The sequence below is a fragment of the Pholis gunnellus genome (genome assembly GCF_910591455.1).
Source record: "Pholis gunnellus genome assembly, chromosome: 14".
Lineage (NCBI taxonomy): Eukaryota > Metazoa > Chordata > Actinopteri > Perciformes > Pholidae > Pholis > Pholis gunnellus.
In genome coordinates, this window is record NC_136541.1 from 18,567,604 (window position 1) to 18,587,489 (window position 19,886).

A 19,886-nucleotide genomic window follows, 5' to 3' on the forward strand; every position below is an offset into this window, starting at 1 on the left:
TCAGGGGCGTGAATGACCAACTTTAAATGTATTAATTATGCTAGGACATGACAGTATGCTGTGAAAAGGTGTACCGTGCTCTCTATTCAAGTGCATTCATTGTTTTAAAATAGAAACTAAGTATTACACACTGTGGAAGGGTGCAAGAGTAGTTGTTAGAGTAGAGCTGCTGCAATCACACACACACACACACGGTTTATTAGTGGTGTACACAGCCAGTGAAAGAGTGGGATCAATACTTAATACTTTTTCCGTTGTGTCTGCATGTTATTATTCCATTTAGCTACACACGGAAAATAACTTTCCCCATTAGTTCAACTTGTTTTTTTTGTGTGTGCCCCAGAGGTCCCAATCTCATTTCTCTGTTTCATCCGATATTTTTACAGTTTCGTTGATGATCTGTTTTCTTAGCCGTGCAGTTTTCGTGTCTGCCCCCTCGGTGCTGAATCTGCTTAAAGCTATCAGTTTAAAGCTGCCTGCTTTTGTTACACTAAACACAATGTCTGCACTTAGAATCGGGCGTGGTGCCGTGGGAGCGGTCTGTTTAAAATGTCGGAGGGAGGCGTTGTGTGGGCGACAAAAAAATACAGGTGCAAGGAAGTTGAACAATCAACATTTCAACTTCTTTAGGTTGCATTTTTTTTTCTTTTTCTCCAGAGCCGTCTCATATGGCGTGGTTTCCCAAGCCCTGCAGAAAAACACCTCCATCATAGGAGATGCTGATTCAGGCTACCCTCGCACTGACCCAGCCATATCCGCAAGGAAACCCCCCTGCTTCGCTCAGGGCCCTGGGCAGGATTGTGGGCACATTTCATCTGGCAACTAAATATATACACAGTCACTGTCTGAACTCTGAAGACCACAAGAGAGAAGCAGCAAGACCCCTCCTCAGCCCCCCCCCCTCTTTAGATCTCCTGCAGTCCGTTTAATGAAGTCTCACACAACCTCATGCATGGCTTTTTTTCTCTCTCGCGCGCCTCTTCCAGCGCAACAAGTCACATCTGGTTTCCATAAGCACATACATGTCATCACAAAGACGGGGAGGGGGAGGGAGACAAGAGGGGAGGACTGAAAGAGGAGGGGGAAGGGTGTGTATGCATCAAGGGAAGTTATAAACTTCAAGGAGTGGTGGTGGGGCCGACTGTCAAGATATCGCCGTCTTTCGTCATTCCTCCAAACTCTCCTCGCATGTGTCTTCTAGACACAAGCCAGCTTCCCTTTCAGTCAAAGAATACAAGGAAATCTATAAGAGCAAGTATGCGTGTGAGAGTGAGAGAGGGAGTGAGGGAAACGCATGGGTAAATAGGATTCAGACAGAGAAAGAAAAAAACTCCCAAGTCGGTGGAGATTCAGTGAGACATGCGGAGATCAGAAGGGCCACATCAGAGCGTGCCTTTGAAAGCGGAGCTCTGTGGGCCTCTATGCTGAGTTCTTCACGGCGCTGGACACAAAGGCCCATGTGGTTACAGTGAGGGGGGAAGGAGGCAGGGGGGGTCGGGGGGTGGGACTGCTTACAGAGCGAGAACATATTGTTTTTACTGCCCACTCGTCAGCGTGAGAGCGGCCCCGCACAGCTGACTGGCTGGTCATGGAGGCCTTTAGCATTGACCCGAGCTCTACACCAGACACAGGTGATTCTGCTGTGCTGTCACTAGTGGTTCTGTAAAATAAACAAAACAAAAAAAAAAAGAACATGGTTTTGAATCATCTTTTCTCTTCACCTGTGGTCACAGTGCTGTCCAGCTGTTCCACTTTAGATTTACAAGAAGGATCATTGCCAAATCTGGCATTCCACAGAGCTGAGCAGGTCCAGGACCGGCCGTCCCGGTCAAGAATCCTGCTTTAAAGCTGCAGTAGGCAGTTTTACATGTTGAATTTTGAGACTTTTGCGTATTCACAAAGTGGAACTAGTGAACTAAAATCCTTCGAAGCTGAGGTTCTCCTTGTTGGCGTCAGTTTTCAATGGATAGACTTCAGGTGTTGCTGCATTAGATGGTCGTGTCTAGACGGTAACCCTCAATTCGCGAAACTCTCGTGAGGTTGAGGTTAGGCATTGATTGAAAGGTTACGGTTGGGATAGGTCGTCGGGCAGAGAGTTTCGCAAATCTAGGTTTAGTTTTTAGACACGATCACATTTATTCCTGACAATAATTATCAATAATCAGCTGTCACATTACTGTTGACAGCTGATTATTGATATGATTTGGGCGTGATAAAGATTATAATCTTAAATCTACAGATCCAGTGGCTGCCAGTTGTTAGCAAATAGCTGTAGAACATTTTTGGGACCGCCAGAACTCCATTCGTTACTGATCATTGATTCAGTTTGTTGTCTAGTCCTTCTTGAATGTCAAAGACAAAAACAAGCTGTGCATGTTGGGGGAAAACAACTTTTGTGTGTGCTTTGTCCAGTCCGCCAGTTGCCGCAAGCAGCTGTTTTTGGGCGAAAAAAGCTCACCAACCGTGTGCTACCTGCCCAGCACCCAACAGCAGACGGACGAAGTTAGAAACAAAGAAAATGGAACATTAAGCAGCTATGGAGGCAGACATTTCCCCCCAAGAGTTTGTGTAGACCAGACCAGACCTAAAAGGAGAGGGAACATTGAACTGGAATGCGTCTGTAGTCCAGTTGTTGTTGTAACATGAATACAAAAGTGCTGCAGGATGTGTAAAAAGGCAACTATTTGCCATAAAAACAACACCTTAAGGTGTTGTTGGGGGTAATGGGGGGCTGTAGTGGGCCATGCAATCTTTAGGCTGGAACGACTTTTTTTTTGAAAACCCATTGCCTGAATATTGTAGGCTTATTGACATTAACTTATTCTGTCCTCAGACTCAACAGAAACAATCTCTTTGAACTTTTCCATTCGGCCATCACTTTGCCCGAAACTTCAACTTATCTTCAAAACCTCCAACTGCCGAGCGCACACACACACACACACACTAGATGAAAGTTATTAGAGATAAAAGACTGAATCTTTCTGCAGCGCTCTCATTCCGAGCAGTCAGTAATGTGTTCTTGGGTTGCCAGAGAGATGCCAGGGTGAAGGATTCACTGGTCCTCACAGAGTCCAGACACACGGTGTTGCATCAGGGCAGAAAAATGTTCTGCTCAGCGACCATAGGGCCGTAATTACATAGGAGCACTGCTGAGCTCTGCAGGATGAACGTCAAGACCGGAGAGATGGAACGAGGGAACAGAAGAGGGCAAACGCAGGATCTGCTGCAGACCGCGAGAAGCGAATGGTGGGCAACATAGGGACAGAGAGGTCAGACTGTTAACTCTCCTGTATCGGAGGAAACCACAAGATTAGGATGAGCGTCAAATGAATGATAATGCCACTGGTTCAGAATTGATGAAAAGGAGAAAATGTGCCATACAGAGATAGTACAAGTTGCTGGTAGAGCGGTGTGTGCTTAGTCTTTCTGCATGAAGTCATTCCCCTTGTGTTTGATGCTCTGACTGACCTGGAACACAATATGGTGTGACTGACACCTTGTGGATTCTGAGTGTATACCACAGATTAAAACTGTGTGCTTTGCTTGATCTGAACCATTCACAGGAAATTGTTACATTTTTTTTTCAAACCCCAGAACCTTGGAAGAAACCCCCGTCAGCAGGAATGGAAAAGAAACGTCACAGAAATTTCAAATTTCAATTTTTATTATTTGTACATTCACCACTGATAGGCGTACTCAAAGAAGAAATAATACAAAAAAAACACATACCTTTATACTAAATGATAGAATGAAGATTAAAAAACAATATTAAAACCATTGGTGAGGAAACGCATAATGCAACCCCCCCCCCCCTCTCAGGCCTGTATCCACACTACAGGGTAAGAGAAGTGGAGGAAGAGGAGGAAAGAAAGGAGGAAGAAGAGAATCAATGATAAGGACATGATTATAACTTGTGTCAGGTGTGACGGACATTGACCCCCCTCCCCCCCACAGAGAATCATCTCATCTCTTAACTAAACAGAGGGAGAGAGGAACACTTCATTGCGTTAGTAGTTACACCCGTCCAAAAACACCCCAGAGCTGCCTCATTTAGACTTGGTTTTGAGTTATCTAATATGTCTGTACAAAATGCCAAACACACCTATTCCAATATTTTCTGATTTATGCAATCCTCTGCACAGAGGTCAGAGTTTTCTCTTTAGGCAGGACTGGCAAGGAGAGCCTTGGACTACATGCAGCAACAAAAGGATTCGTCATCCGGATTCCAGAGCTGTTGAAACACTGAGGCGACGACGACTGATCAGAGCAAATCATAATTGGCACCTACACTTTGGGGCAAAGGGGGAACATTAGGGGGAAATGCCCCAGCGTGCCGTACCGCGAAAATCGTCAAGACAAAAAGAGAAAAAAAAAAGAGGCAAACGTATGAAGAAACTATATGAAACCTCGACAGACGCGCGTCGTACAGCACTCTGGGAAACAACACTGCAAATAAATCATGGTCCCCTTTAAGCATGGCGGTGTGTAGGTGTAGATGTGCTTTAAAAAAGGTGACAATTTGAGGGATGGTGACGACATCAGTTGGTCCTCTGTTGGGTCTTAGTTGTAACAAAGTACATGTAGTGAAAGGCAAATGGAAGAGGGTGGTCTCTAGGACAGTTCCATCGGGTGATTGGCCATTAACGTCGCCTTTCTCGCGGGTCGCTGCGGCTGCGGGAGCGTCGGCCCCCGCCTGCCCCGCGGCCCTCTGGTCTACGGTAGCCATCCCTGCGTTTGTCATTCTCCCTGTCCCTGTCCCTCCCTCTGTCTCTCTCCCTGTCCTTTTCCTTTTCCTTCTCCTTCTCCTTCTCACCCTCACTGCGCTCTCCTGTCGGGACGCCTCCAGGTTTCATCCTCTCCTTGCGCTCCTCTTCCCTTTTTTTCTCCTCCTCCTCATCATGCTCCTTCCTCCGTTTCTCACGCTCCTTCATGCGCTCTGCTCTGGCAGCTTCCCGTTGAACAAACTAAAATGAAGATGAATGCACAGAGCAAGATTTTGAATTAGGTGGTTATGCATTTGAAAGTGATGCATTAACAGCAGCACGCCAAGTGTCAACTCTCACCTGTTCATCCGTGAGTGGAAGCCAGTATATGCAAGGAGGCGCTTTAGTTTTGCGGAACAAATCATCAAGCAGCTTCGCAGGGGGATCCTCAGCTGTTTTATCTGCCAAAAACATAAATATTAAGGGCTGCAACAACTGCTCACATTTCTATTTAATATCGGTTATATCTCAGTTAGTTGTTTTGTTATTAACATGTCAGAAAATAGTGAAACGGCCCATCACTCTGACGTAAAAACAGTCTAAACTCACGGCTGCATCCCTTACCTTTCTTCTCGGTCTTCTTCTCCTTGCTCTTTCCTCTCTCCTTGCGGCGTCTCTCTCTGGAGCGTGACCTCCGAGGTCCTCCCTCCTTCTCCTCACCCGGCTTCCCAAACTCTCGGACCTTGTCGCGGTCCCACTCCCGCTCTGCTCTAGCCTTCTCCCGGCGCTCCATCTCACGCTCGCGTTCGGCCCACTGGTCTCGCTCGGGGAGGAGAGAGGGCAGGCCCGCTGGTCGACCGCGGACAGCGCCGGGCCCCTGCTCCTCCGCTGCGGGTCGGTCTGCCATGCCTTTGTGGAAGTCCAGCTACAGGGCAGAGATATGCTCAGGCTACAGATGGCTCAGCATTGCGGGCGAAAGAGAAAAACATAACAAAAGAGGTCTTACCTCATCCTTCTGGCAGAAGTCTACGCTCAGGACTTTTGGGTTGCTCTGAGGCCATTTCACGCCGTGAAGAGATGCCCGTGTAGCGACGGCCTCCTCTGGGCTGCAGTACTAAACACAGAGAGAAGAGCTCCGTTAGACACTGGAGAACCTTCCACAGGACAGAAGCAGTCTGGCTCAGCTCCATCAGAGAAAACACGTTTGTAATAACTCACGGTGACGTAGCAGTGGGACTTGATTTTGTCGATCCAGAAGCCCTCCTCCACCAGGGTGCCGGTTCTGCTGAGCAGTTCCTTAAGCTGCCCCAGAGTGAACGGCCTCACCTGAAAAAATATATCACAGTATGTATTGTGACTGCTTCACACAATGCTGATGATAGTGTGAGCGAAAATACCTAGCATACATGCGTACACACAAGACATATTCAAATCATTTTCCTGTAAATAGCATAAAGATAAATAATAATAAAAACTGCATAGTCAGTTTAATACTAGAAAGAAACTCTGGTTAAGTTTATGAAAGATGCACATGGGTTCCTAAAAGTGTGTACAGGAAGATAGTGAGGTTATAATAGCTATATAATAGGTAGTGGTGTCACAGACCAAAAAAGAAAAAAAGAAGCGTATCAAAGCTACTCTGGTCATGTTTACAGAATATGTCCACCAGTACAAGCTGTATGGCTCTGTTATGCATTTTGTTGTGGCTACACACAAAAATAAAAAACGGTTGATTTTAGTCTTTCCATGGGAAACAACAATCCAATCCTTCAGGTAAAATATGCTTGTTTCTTCTTGTGAGGAGGCACATGGCTGTAGCATTTTGGACTTAATTAAGCCAGTATATTGAGGCCCAACAAGAGGGTCAGGAGTCAGTTTATAGGTACGTGTCTGCAACCACAGGCAGCAGCTCCATTAACACCAGTGACACCACTTGTTTGGTCGCTCCTTTCCATCTGTGAACACCATCACCAACACCTGGTCATACTTAAGTAGAGCTTGGAGTTGTATTGAGGACTGAGTTTCCTCACCAGGTTGCTGATGTGAACAATGCTGGAGACTTTGCCTCGAGGTGGCGAGGGCTGCCGGGCCGTGCGAACGGGGTCATCGATCGTGATGGAAACACCCGTTTTCTGCTGGCTGATGGAGCGACGGATGAGTGTGTCGCTGGGGGTCACTAGGATGAAAAAGGAAGAGCAGTCAGCATCGAAAATCCATTACTACACTGTACTACAGTTGGTACACGCTTTAGAATTATTCTTGTATCCGACTATGTATTGTCAGTTGTGTTATTACAAAGAAAAACACTGTAATAGTTAGCATTAAGTTAAATAAATTTCTAAATCAAATACTGGGAACTGTTGGTGATGAATTCAATGCTAGATGAAGACCATCCTGTGACGAAGACCATCTTGTGATGGATCCTTTACCAGTGTTGATTTCTACATCATGGCTGGTGTGTGATGGAGACTGGGTTTCCATGGCTCCAGGGAATGGGGCGTCCATCTTCTCGTCAAGCGTCTTCTCGGCGTCTCCCTGCGGGTCGTCCTCCTCTGACTCCTCATCTCTGCTCCTCTTTGTCTCTTTCTGTCCATTCTCCTGGCTCTCCAAGTGCACCACCTGCAATATAGGGAAGGTATCAACACCAGAGAGAGTGAGTGGAGCGTGAGCAAGTGGAAGGATTTTGGATGGAGCACAAAGGTTGGAGCCCGACCTAGAACGCATCTGTGCGTTTTTGAGCCTGGCGGCTGAGTAGCAAGGCAGCTTTCATGAGCAGCACCTTATATTTGACACTAAAGACAGTTCCAGACAGTTCCAAACTCGTCAGTCATGTAAAACCGTTAAGAGCTGTGGACAGACCTGTGTGACAGTGCGGCGGATCTGAAGGTCTTGGTCAGAGCGCTCCCTCTCTTCATCCTCAGCCCCAGAGAGGACAGCTTCCTCGGGGTGCAGGTCCACTACTGCCTCCTGCCCGAGGCACGGGCGAATGTCTGGGATCAGGGACTGAGGGCAAAGGACAGATAATGCACGAGATGTACGGGGCCTGCGGTGTTCAACACGGAGGACAGAGGCAATGCAAAGTGCCTCACAGTGCATCCACAATGTAATATCAGTCGCGCTACGCTGCAAATACCTTGAGTGAATCGGTGGTAATGCTGATGGAGGGTTTCTTGGCAGTGACAGCTGTGCTGGAGCCCCACCTCCTCTTGCGACCGGCCGCGGCGCCGGAGTCCTGCTCGCCCTCTGCACTGCCAGTGCCTGGAGACGTTTTACTGCCTGGTAAGAGAAGGGGAACATGTTCTAATCCTCCAGTACATGGCCTCACAAATCTATATATACACACACATATCTACATATTTTGGAAAAATTATCATACAATCCAAATAATAAGATTTATTCACGTGGAGTTCCCAAACAATTGACTAATAATGACATTATTGCATCAATTATAATGTAAATGCTGGTAAAGAAGAGAGCACGTTTGGAGGGGGACTTACTGCTGATAGAGATCTTACGAGCTGAGAAGGCCTTTGGTGTCTGAAACACAAGAAGATAAAAACAACCCGATACAAGGGGGAGGTGAGAGGCAGACACCAAGTGGTCAAGGACAGGTTGGAGGAAAGGTGGAACAATAACAGGAAGGGGTCAAGTAGGGGCTGAGAGAGTCAATGATAGAAACTGCTGTGCAAAGTCTTTTTGAAATTCAAGTCTACTAAATGGCAGCGGGCTATTTTGTACTGTACTGGTAGTTAAGTGCATGCCATTCATAACTACTCGATAGTAAACTGTAGTTGCAGCTTCTATCATACAAACAAGTATCTGGTGGAAATACTGCAGTTTAAAATTGTATTATTTTCAAACTTTGTTCCTGAACAGCAACATTACACTCCAATTAGTTTCACCAGAAGTGAAAATCAACTAAGATAGAAGTATAGATTAAACTGCAGTGGCCACAAATAAGATAAACATTCTGCTCTGCTCCCAGCAAAGACTACACAGGGTATGATTGTAAACTAAGCATTTTCAAAAGAACTGCTATGAAATATGACATTGAGTAAACGTCTACTTATTCCCTGGTACCACTGACACCTGATCCTTACTGGTTTGGATATCGCCCAATCACGACTGCATGTACTGTATCTAGGCAACAAGGGTCCAATCAAAGGTGGCTCAGATGTTTGGATGGAAATCTGACAGCGTGTTGGCTGGCACGATGGTATCAATAGTTCTTTTGGGCTTTGAAATGCTTTTGGCCAAAGCGGTCATCCTCAGGTGTTTTGCCATTAGTCCTTTTAAAAAAAATGCGGCAGGCTCTTATAACGACGGTAGGAAACAATGAGTCCAATTAGATCAGATGTTGAACGCTGTCAACAGTCACTGTGCACACAAATGCCCAAATTTCGATGTTAGTGTTCAGGTTTGTTCGAGGCGCAGCAAGTTCGTACACGAGAGTCACAAAGCAGCAAAAATCCGGAGATGGCTGTTGCAGAAAGGAACTCAAACAGGAAGTCCTTCTTCAGCTCAAATACAAACTGTCAAGCCCACCGAGTCCCGGTAAAAGCTTTGGCCTCTTTGAAAGCTCAAGTCGTATCCAAGAAGGGTATTCGCTGGAGAATTCAGAATCCCATTCCAAGAGTTTAACAAAATCCCAAATGTCATTCGTGAAGCATGTTACAGTTCACCAGCCATATTAAATGACGTGTCGATAATGGCCCCGCATGTCTCTGCAAGTGGGTTAAAAATGTCTCAAAAGTGAAATAATATGAAAACTATTCAGTGGTTGAGAGTTTCACAGCAGCCTTGACTTGACGTCAGCACACATCCCTGCTGGTCTCGGCTCCATGTTGATTTTAAGGGCACGAGGCCTGATTTAGCGGATAAAAAGGCTAAAGAGAGGTGGCGCTCGTTGACTAGCCAACCCCTTCTTTGAATCTCCTTGTCCAATCAATAGCTCTGGCCGGCCATATCCATGAAAATGAGGCAGCCTTTGTTGCCAGGGGTGTCCCTCTGCAGTGCAGCCTTGGGGGCTTATCTGTGGTCAACCCTGGATTCTTGGGGACAGTGGAATAGGTGCAGCAGTAGCAGTAGTAGTAGAAGTAGTAGTAGTAGTAGTGGCAGTATGCAGGTACCAATAGGGGCAATGGAAGAGGCATGAGCACCTTTATAACAAAGCAATCATTTGGGGTTTAAACATCAGCCACAGTGAGAAAACGAGCTTGCTGATCCTGCCTATGACAGTGCCAACAAAAGGTTTTTACTAAACAACCGTATTTAAAAAAAAAATGTATTTCCTATACACATTCTACCACTTGTCATAAGGGCTTATTAAATCATCTAGTGGAAATATATTTTAAATAAAGAATATAGATGTATAATCAAAAAGACCTACATGTACTGTAATATATCCAGGTAAATAAAACTCAACGATAAAGAATCAACTTTTAAAAAAGATCAAATGGGTCCGTCCATCTAAGGTCCTCCTCGGCTTCCAACAGCTTTGAGGACCAAGATGATTGGTGGTTCTTCAGATGCCTTACCTCCTCGCTGGTCTCTGGGAGCTTCTCCGGCTCGGCCATGGCCGTCTCCTTCACCTGCCTGCATAGTGTGAGAAATACATGTGAGCAGAAAGGGAGGGGTCAGATGAGCAGAGCAGTAGCTGGAGAAAATATATTTTTCACATGAATTTTCAAAATCAGAGGGTCGAGGTTTAAAATGTATCACGGCTAAACAAATGAAACTGCATAAGAGTCGTAGTTTGATAGGAGCAATTAAACAGAATTTAATATGCCAATACCACATAATACAATAAAAGTTATTAAAAATAACTAAATGTGATAATAGAAATGCACAAGCCCTCTCAAATATCATGCCTTGGTACATGAAGTACACATATAAACAATCAAAAGCACTACAATGTTACTTTAAATTTAAATCGACATTTTAGATTTAAATCATAGAGGCCTAAACGTAGATAACAATGCAGCATTAAAACACCTATTACTAAATCTCAGCAGTTGAACCTACACTGCGATACACAACCATGTGATGCTAAAATAACGGCGCCTTAAGCGCATCTCACACTGTTGACCAGTCACTTTGTCATTTCACAAATACGTCGCTCCTAATTCTTCAACGTGGGTCAAAGGACGGAGGAGAGGAGTCAAGGGATGCAGAGCCACCGCAGTCCTCCTCCAGACCTGCCGAGTACGTCCAGTCCGAGCGGAACAGTCAACGGCAGCCACACGGTCCCTGACTAATGAGCGCGCGCCTCACGTTCTCATGGCATCTTCGTGCGCGCGCACATGCGCACGCATTAGGACTCAAATTAACTTGGGGGAGACTACACTGCGAAGAAACGGCTCGGTTAAAACGCAGCATACGAGCTGCGACTGTTGCTAAAGCGGCTGCGTCGCAACGAGCCTCCTCACTCTCTCTCCCTCTCCTCCCTCCTCTCTCTCTCTCCCCTCCCTCCCTTCCTTCCTCCTCCCAGCAGAGACTACTCTTCTCTGAACGCATTCATTACGTCCGCCAGGCAACCACAACCTGTGACTGACAAACCCTCGCCCGCTGTTTAGCTGAGCCGTTGTACGGAAAACAGGCCGGCATCAGCGGCTAAATCCACCGTCGGAGAACAGCCATGTCGCAACGAATGAAAAAAAGGACCGTGTATGAAAAGGACCCGCATCTTCTCAGCCGCACCGGCTTCAAGGCTGTCTCATCAATCGCCTGACGGGAAAAGTCAGGCATCTCTTATGACACGGTTTTATCATTGCCGGAATGTACGCATAAATATACAGCGTTACGGCGCTAATGGAGTGGCATTAAATATGATCTGATGACTAAGCGAGTTTACAAAGAAAGATTTGTCAACACACAAACATTGCTCAGAAAAGTCTGGCACGGATTCCAATGTTTACCATATTCACATAAGATGAGGTCTGGTGACTATTAAAATGGGTGCCATCTAGTCAGCCCGACATAGCTTTGATGTACAAGTTCACAATCAATAACTTGGGCAGGAAAGAGTTTTAATTCTATGACAGATCCTTTGTATGTCAGAATGTCCCTCCCACTCTTTCACCATGGGCTGCATGTATTAACCGTTCATACACATATGATTATGTTTTCTTGTCAATGTCAATCAGCAAGTGTTTCCATCAACTCGTGCTATAAGAACACTGTCCAGAGAGTGCAACACAATCACAATAACATATTTAGGGTATCCATGACTACTTTTGAAAGGAATTTCATTGCGGCTTCCCACCGTATACACATTTAGGTTATTCTTAATTTTTTATTTTGATTCACTTATTTCCTCTGTGCACAATGCAATTTTTTATTTTCAATTGCCTGCTCTTTCTGGTGGAGTGGAAGTATGTAGCAGTGAGTGGCTCAGACGCACTAATGCTGCATCTTGAAAAGCAGAAGCAGAGAAAAGAAGCAGAGCCTGCGAAGTCATTGTTTATCAAACATTTCTTTTCAGTAGTCTCTCAAAACCCATTAAATCTTGCCTTTTGTTGACATTTCCAGCGCAAGTTTTGACATTTTCCCAGTGAGGTTTTGGTGGAAAATGAATTCATCTTGAACAGGAAATTGTAGTGACACGTACTTACTTGAGCTGTATCAACAATCACGTCAGAACATAATGGTTCCCTCAGCTCCAACAAAACAATCAGAGCAGCCTGTGCATGCGATATCATACTGGGACTCTCAAAATCATAAAAGGGATGAAACCAGGCTTGTATATGGAAATGGAAATTGACGTTTCGCCCTGCTATGATTGGCCAGTCTGCTTCAGACAGGCAGGACTTAGCGATGGGTCAATTAAAGCACTTTATCTAAAATGCAGAACCCCCATTGGCTTTTTAACTTCTGTAGTACAGCGTTAAAGAATGCACTGTTGACACATATTGATTATATAGTAAATGTCCAATTGACTATCAGGCCAGATTCATTCACCTGTGTGTGTAAATCTGACACACACACAAATATGTAGAGGATGTGTTCCATAAGACCAAGACTTAAAAGCAGACCTTTTGTTGTCCGTCTCCTCCTCTCCCTCGTTGTCCTTTCTCTTCCTTTGTGGCTCCTCTCTGGTTGGTGCTTCCATGAAAGTTTTCTGAGGATTTAAAAAGGGCAGGGAATGTGAAATAATATAACATATGTCAAAGTTGTGTACGTAGTTCAGGTAACACCATCAAAAGTAAATACCAGAAATAAAGCCATGAGATTTGTCTGTAGCATCACTTGATTTTAGATACATCTTTCTTGTAACAAACCAAGCAACTGACCTTGGTGTGAGTGTCTCCATCAGCAGCCGTGTTACTCTTCTCTCTTTTGTAAGGGGAGGCTTTTGGAATTTCCTTTAACCCCTCAGCCTTTGCCTGTAGTGTCATCCTGTGCTGTAGTGGGGTGTCTCTGTCAGGCTTCCCTTCCTAAAAAAGGGACAAAAAAAAAGAACAACAATGGAAAAAGTTCCATGATGATGATGAGGCACTTTATGTCAGGGTCAGAGAGAGAGGTTCCTTTTAGATTACTTACCCTTCTACCTCTTGTAGTGGAGCAGGTTTTCTCTTGAGAGGATGAGGATGAGCCGGACGACCCAGATGATGAGGACCCAGAGCCTGATTCTGAGGAAGAGGAATCATTAGAGGATGATCTTCGTCTTGCTTGTTTCTCTTCCTTCTTTGCATCTCTCCCCCTACGCTGTGCAGCAGCCAGTGGGTTTGAAGGACTGCTTTCATCCACTTTTTTGGTGGATTTCTTTTCTTTATCCTCCGACACTGAGCTGGTGGCCCCTTCTTTTTCGGGACCCGGGACCAGTGTGGTACCACCGGTGGTCTCCTTCATGGGCGTGGCCCCCATAGACACCGGCGCTCTGGCGGCGACCTCCTGTTTTGCCCCCTTCTGCGGGTCTTCCTGTTCAGAGGAGGACTGGGGTCCCTCCTCGTGGCGTTGGCCGACATCGGTGAGGGAGGAGACGGGTGAGGCCCGAGGCTGCGGGGTGTCGGAGAAGTTACGAGGTCGCTTGATGACCATGGAAGGGGAGGAAGATTGGAGCTGAATCGGGGTGTCCCTTAAGAACCGGAACTTCTTGAATGAGGATTGAGGCAACGGAGGTGCTGGTGACATGGGTGCACTGGACTCTGCTGCTTCACCCCAGGACTTTGGAGCGTGGTCATCTCCCTGCTCTCCTGCCTCTGTTGAGGACTTTCTACCTGGTACAGCGAAGAGAGGGAGAGGAGTGGGCAGGGGGGTGAGGCCGATCTCACGGCCACGCTTGGACGGAGGGAGGTGACTTTCCCTCTCCTTTTCAGCCATCCTAGCTCTCTCTTTCTCTTGTTCCAGGGCCCTCTCATGCTCCTCCTTTTCTTTCTGCATGGCCTTCTCCTTCTCCAACCTCTCGTGTTCCAGAGCCCTCTCTTTCTCCTTCCTCTCCTTCTCCAAGGCTCTCTCCCTTTCAAGCTTCTCCTGCTGTAGGGCTCTCTCCCTCTCCAGTCTCTCTTTCCTCTCCTTCTCGGCTCTTTCTTTCTCCTTCCTCTCCTCTTCCAGGGCTGCCTCTTTTGCCAATCTCTCTTTTTCCATCCTTTCTTGCTCCAAGGCTTTCTCCCTCTCGATTCTCTCCTTTTCCTTCCTCTCACGCTCTAACCTCTGCTGTTCGAGGGCTCGCTCCTGCTTCAACCTTTCTTGCTCCAGAGCTCTTTCTCTTCTCTCTTGCTCCAAGGCTTTCTCTCTCTCGAAACGCTCCTGCTCCAAGGCTCTCTCTCTCTCCAGTCGCTGCTTTTCCAGGACTTTCTCTCTCTCTAGACGCTCTCGTTCCAGGGCTTTCTCTCTCTCTAGTCGGTCTTGCTCCAGCACTCTCTCCATTTCTAGTCTCTGTTGCTCAAAGGCTTTCTCTCTCTCTAGTCTCTCCTGCTCCAAGGCTCTCTGTCTCTCTAGCCTTTCCCTTTCCAACCGTTCCTGCTCCAGAGCCTTTTCTCTCTCAATCCTCTCCTTCTCCTTTCTCTCAGCCTCTAGAGCTCTCTCCCTCTGAAGCCTCTCTTGCTCCAGAGCCCTTTCTCTCTCCTTCCTTTCCTGCTCCAAGGCCATGGCTCTCTCCATTTCTTCTCTCACTCGCCTCTCTCTCTCCAGGCGTTCATGCTCCAGGGCCCTCTGTCTCTCCATCTCCAGGGCCCTCTGGTGAGCCAAGGCTTGCTCTCGCTCTTGCCTCTCTTTAGCCAAAGCGAGCTCCCTCTCCTGCCTCTCTCGTTCAAGGGCAAGTTCTCTCTCCCGCTGCAGAGCCTTTTCGCGTTGTTCTCTTTCTAAGGCCTGCTGTCGCTCAATTCTCTCCCTCTCCACAGCTCTCTCTCTTTCCTCTCTCTCCAGCGCCAGAGCTCTTTCCCGCTCTTCCTCAAGTTTCCTCTGCTTCTCCTGCCTTTCCAGCTCGAGGGCCCTTTCTCTTTCCATCTCAGAGTCCCTCTCTTCTGTTGCAGTGGCCTTGAGCACACTAACGGGTAGTTGAATATGGGCCGAATGTGCTCCCGCGATACCCTGGTTAATGCCTGCAATCGTGGGGAATGACACATGACCTGCAGTATTGGCTGTGTGAGTGATGGCAGATACCAGACCCTCTAGAGGCCCTCTGCCAGGAAATGATGTAGCTAGAGAACTGCCGTCTTGCCTGTCACCTTCCCCACCTGCGCGGTGCCAACCGGCTCCAGAGAAAGCACCTTCTGACTCCATTTTACGTGCCAGAAGGGTCAGTGGGCCCGGCTTGCGCTCGGGATGTCCACTCCTCTGCGGCTCTGGGCTGCTACTGCGGCTGCCGCTGCTGGAGGACCCAGAGCTGGAGGTACTGGATGAGCGCCTAGCTTGGGCTACATCTGGACTAGGGGGGCTCTGCTTAGGGGTGTCAGGCAGGGGGAATGACAGCTCTGGAGGTGGGGAGGGAGGAGGAGTTGGCTGGCGGAGTTGCGGGGACAAAAGGGAAGGCATGTGTTGCTGCGGGGGTTGACAGGACGCCCCAGACCTCTCTCTGGACGTGGGCGCTCTGGCCGGCTCTCTGTGGCTTCTCCTCCGAGCGCCGCTTTCCCAATCCTCATCGTCGCCATCTTCCTCGCCGTCCTCACTATCGTCGTCGTCGCTGTCCGCAGCGGCTTCGTTCGAGGCCGACCCCTTCTCTGGCCGGTGCTCGCCGTCAGGAACGCGCATGGCCATCGAGCCAGAAGCAGGAGGACCGGACACGTCGGCCTCCTGGTTCCTGTCGGCTTCTCCCTCATTCGCCGCACCAAACAATCCGTCTACACCAGAGGGGCCGGGTGGCTTGTGCTGCTCAGCCACCGCCGGCGTGGCATCCTGTCGAGGACAGAAAGGGAGGTGAGGTTTATTTTTGCCATAGCAATATGTCAGGAACAATTCTTACTGGCAAGTTCCTTTCAAATGTGCAGAAAATGTTTTGGGAGCACAGAGAATCTCGAGACCAAAAGATGAGGGAATGTGTGTTGCAATAGATAAGAAAAGAAAGTGATGTCTGACCTGGGCTTGAGGAGGGCATGGTGTACTGTTGTTGACTTCTGTGTGGTCCTCTGGCTCTGTTAAAAAAAAAGACAAAAATAAATTCACAAAAATGTTTTGCACGAGGACCCGAGATGTATACAATGAGGCACTTGTGGCAGTGGTGGATTCAATCAAAGCTTACCATTTGTGTCATATGCTTCGCGGGCCTCTCTCTCCAGCCGCTGCCTCAGGAGCTCCTGTTGTTTAGCCAGATACTGCTTGATGAAGCTGTTCTGGCTCATTTCCTCACCGATCTAAGCAGAGACCATTAAAAACAGGTTGAATACCTCACACATACGTTTCTGCAGACATTTATGAATATTGTGCAAATTTGCTCATTTATGCTCAAGTTTCTCCAAGTTGATGTTTTTGTATGCGAAGAGGCTTCAGCTGTTGATGTGAAAACGTAAGCATCTTTGAGACACTTACCTGCGAGTTTGGCTGCAGTCCGATGTGAGCGGTGGAGGTCCTCTGAAGATTCTCGAGCATGAGAGCCTGTTAATGAGACAAGAAACATATTTCAATCAATGTCAATAATATGCAGGTATTCTTGAAGTTCTTAGAGTTGGTACTGAATTTATGACAACCTAGTTTCTGTGTCTTGAACTCAGTAATCCTTTTCATTACGGCTGCCAATATTTCCATCCTTTAGAAACTTGTATGAGTGTACCTCTGTGTGCCAGCAGCATAGATGGCACAAACATTCTGCATCTCTGCCTATCTTTCTTAATCATTTCTGGTTTGGAATATGTTGCCTTTCATAAAGCGCACAGTAGAAAGCAACGAGAAACTTGTGGCGAAAGCGGGGAGCAACAAAGTCCCCTGATCAAGCCAACAATTAACACGGTAAGAGTCACACAGGTCAATCAGACAAGGCATGTCCACTTGAGACTGTGGTGGAGAGCAGACCAGACTGAGAATGATGTGGGTCAGGCAGCGATGCATGCCGAAAGCAGCTGCACCTGACTTGGTTTACATTGTACACATCTTTAATAAAACACGTTGTTTTCATCCATCTTTGTCCTGATAGTGAGCCATGCAGCATCCCTTCCGCTGTGCCGTCACTCATAGCCACAACATAGAAACGGGCAACGTAAACACCACTTGGTGCTTCCATGGAACAATTCAGCGGACAAATGGTAATTACCCAGATTACCCGCTTAAAATAAGAAGGGAGTGTTCCAACTTTCACGACGAGGTGGATATGGCTGAAAACCTGTCGCAATGTAAACAAACGGGCTCATGCGGTACCTGTGCAGCTCAAGGGCCTGTGATACATTGTAGGTCAAAACTGTTGCTAAATTGGGCGGAAAACAATGAAATCCGCCTATTTGATAACAATACATTGACGTTAAATAGAGACTTGGAGTTTGCGGATAATAGTAGTCGGGCTACTAAATAACGTGTGTAACGTAAACCTCCCCGACTAAACTCACGTAGACCGACACGCTTGGGACAGACACCGTCAATGGTTTCACAGACAGCCGCAAACCAGGCCACCGCTCACGGCACAGTGTTAGCCAGGAGAGCTAACGAGCTAACAGGACAACATCACTTTGAAATTAGCCACTAAGTTGATTGAACTCCCGTTAGCGCTACGGTTGATTTAATTGTGCACGGCGAAAACACTGCTCAACCACGGCGCGATGCAAATAGCCGCAATTCTCGGCTGACTAATGGTCGTTAACCTCGATAACTATACTACGCTGCTAGGCAGCACCGATACTCGGTCGTCGGCCCTCGAGAGAACATCAGCCCGTCTCATCGTTAACGTTAGCTCGAAGCAACCGTAGTCCCGTATTTCACAGCAGAACTCACCCCCTTGAGTCTTTTTACGAGCGCATTCTTCTGCCCGCTTTTTGAGAGTCCCCTCTCCTCAAGAGCAGCTTTTAAGTCCGCTACTCGAAGGGACTGGAGCGGTCTCCCGTCCAGCGTAACGTCTTCGAGGTCCGCCATTTTCCGTTCCTCTAGTCAGTTCCCAGCGAGAGCGACGAGCAACGCCTTCCTCCACCCAGCGTCACCGTGACGACTTCCTAGTCATATATCTCATAAATGTAACGTTTCTCAAAATGTAAAGCCCAGAACACACAACATTCATTGTCAGTGATATTTAATGTATTTTATATAGTAGACACAGATTGCACATTTTTTTAAAATTTTTATTTCACCAACGATAAACTTTGCGCAAAATCTGCGCAAGCTTGACTTCATACACAACAAGGCTAATGAGTTAACCGCACACTCTTCCTGTATGAATTTGCCGGAGAGATTAGTGCGACGCTCATTGAACATCGCTACCGTAACAATATGCCGACAATAGTGTGATTTACGTTTGAGACAAAGATGGACACTCGCAAACATGAATGTTAAGAGCAGTTCTTTGCGACGCTGAGTTCAGACTTCGTTGGTAGGATCGCTAAAATTTAAGCTAAGCTACATGTTAACACTACCCAGACCAGAGGAGTCTCTCTGTGCAGCTGGCACAGCGGATTAATTTACAGGAATAGCTGACTTGTTTGGGGCTGAAACAAACCAGTCTTTGCAAAGATGGCGTGGTTCAATCACGTCAGTCAAGGCTTAAATCAGCAGCAGCAACCGCAGCCCATAGACAGCGACAGACTCACAGCCACAGACATGCTGACCTCCAGGCTCAGAGGTCCAGCAGAGGGATCCCCGACCATGGCGACGCAACACTGGACCGGGTGCTCCATTCCCAGTCTGGAGGACTTTCCATCGGCTCCGCAGGGTGTAGTCAGCCCCCCCAGCCTTCGGAACCTGTCCTGCGCTTCTCCGAGCGCGGGTAGGGTCAGAGAGCCGGAGCCCATCTCCTATGTGAGCCTCCAGGAGCAGCGGTGCGTCCTGAGCTGGTTCCAGGGCTGGAACGCCACACAGAGGGAGCGGTTCTTGCAGGACCTTCTGGGGAAAGCTGTACCTGGGAAAGTGTGCACCCTCCTCGATTCACTCAGCACTCTTGACGTACGTCCTGCACCGCCACTTCTTTAACAGATGTCCCAGAGAGTGATGTTATGTCATTTTCTAACATTTAACAGCTGATTTCCTCTCTTTTGTACACCTGCCAGGTTAAAGACAGACTACCAAACATCTATGAATGCCAGCTGCGCCTGTGGACCCAGTGGTTTGAGTCTTGGGGAGAGGAGGAGAGGAATCATTTCCTGCACATACTGGAAGAGCAGGACCCAGTTTTTGTTGGCCACTTTTACAGGAGCGTAGCCAGTACATCAGGAAGAGACTGACTAATGTTTGCATTGTGATGGAAAGGCAAGTGATCATAACGAAATGTGTTAAAGAGGTGACACTTGTTTGTAAATGTGTATTGAAACTGAGGTAGGTCTCTTCAGATAAATGTTTGTGTAACTGTGATGGGATTTATTGTTGCAGATAAACCATTTCATTGTAAGAACACACGTGTTCAATTCAATATGAGCAGGTTTTATTCAGTTTCATACACCGGTTCCTCCAGGGCTGCATCACACACCACTTTTCATTTCAGTTCAGAACTTTTTGTTTAATGCTTCTATCATGGGCGAGGCTCTACCATCCACTGAACTTGGCCCAGTGATTGAAACACGTGGAATGACATGGACAAGAGGAAAAACTCTTATAATAAACGAAATGCATCATTGTACA

At 47.2% G+C, this 19,886-nt stretch overlaps 2 protein-coding genes across 2 annotated transcripts; one reads left to right on the forward strand and one right to left on the reverse strand.

Annotated features, from left to right (window-relative positions):
• Positions 1–3,822: 3,822 nt before the first annotated feature.
• Positions 3,823–18,200, reverse strand: acin1a (apoptotic chromatin condensation inducer 1a). Its single transcript, XM_079173200.1, has 18 exons — positions 18,057–18,200; positions 16,668–16,733; positions 16,381–16,492; positions 16,218–16,273; positions 13,245–16,037; positions 12,995–13,138; positions 12,737–12,822; positions 10,241–10,298; positions 8,201–8,240; positions 7,837–7,979; positions 7,563–7,706; positions 7,133–7,322; positions 6,734–6,879; positions 5,922–6,029; positions 5,710–5,817; positions 5,328–5,628; positions 5,064–5,164; positions 3,823–4,964 (listed from the first exon to the last, which is right to left on the reverse strand). Exons 1-18 carry the CDS (start codon positions 18,192–18,194, stop codon positions 4,641–4,643), a joined length of 5,058 nt encoding a protein of 1,685 aa, XP_079029326.1. The 5' UTR covers positions 18,195–18,200; the 3' UTR covers positions 3,823–4,640.
• A 295-nt stretch (positions 18,201–18,495) lies between these two features.
• On the forward strand, positions 18,496–19,884 carry cUnh14orf119 (chromosome Un C14orf119 homolog). Its single transcript, XM_079173071.1, has 2 exons — positions 18,496–19,214; positions 19,319–19,884. The coding sequence occupies exons 1-2, from the start codon at positions 18,786–18,788 to the stop codon at positions 19,490–19,492; spliced, it is 603 nt and encodes a 200-aa protein (XP_079029197.1). The 5' UTR covers positions 18,496–18,785; the 3' UTR covers positions 19,493–19,884.
• The last annotated feature ends 2 nt before the right edge of the window (positions 19,885–19,886 follow it).

Bases quoted from the DNA above. Each gene is read 5' to 3' on its own strand.
- cUnh14orf119 (XM_079173071.1), top strand. From the start codon at position 18,786: ATGGCGTGGTTCAATCACGTCAGTCAAGGCTTAAATCAGCAGCAGCAA. The intron at 19,215-19,318 runs GTACGTCCTGCA...TACACCTGCCAG, and splicing joins ATTCACTCAGCACTCTTGAC to GTTAAAGACAGACTACCAAA.
- acin1a (XM_079173200.1), bottom strand. From the start codon at position 18,194: ATGGCGGACCTCGAAGACGTTACGCTGGACGGGAGACCGCTCCAGTCC. The intron at 8,241-10,240 runs GTAAGGCATCTG...CTTGTGTTTCAG, and splicing joins TCCCAGAGACCAGCGAGGAG to ACACCAAAGGCCTTCTCAGC. The intron at 7,323-7,562 runs GTCTGTCCACAG...CCTATATTGCAG, and splicing joins TCCGCCGCACTGTCACACAG to GTGGTGCACTTGGAGAGCCA.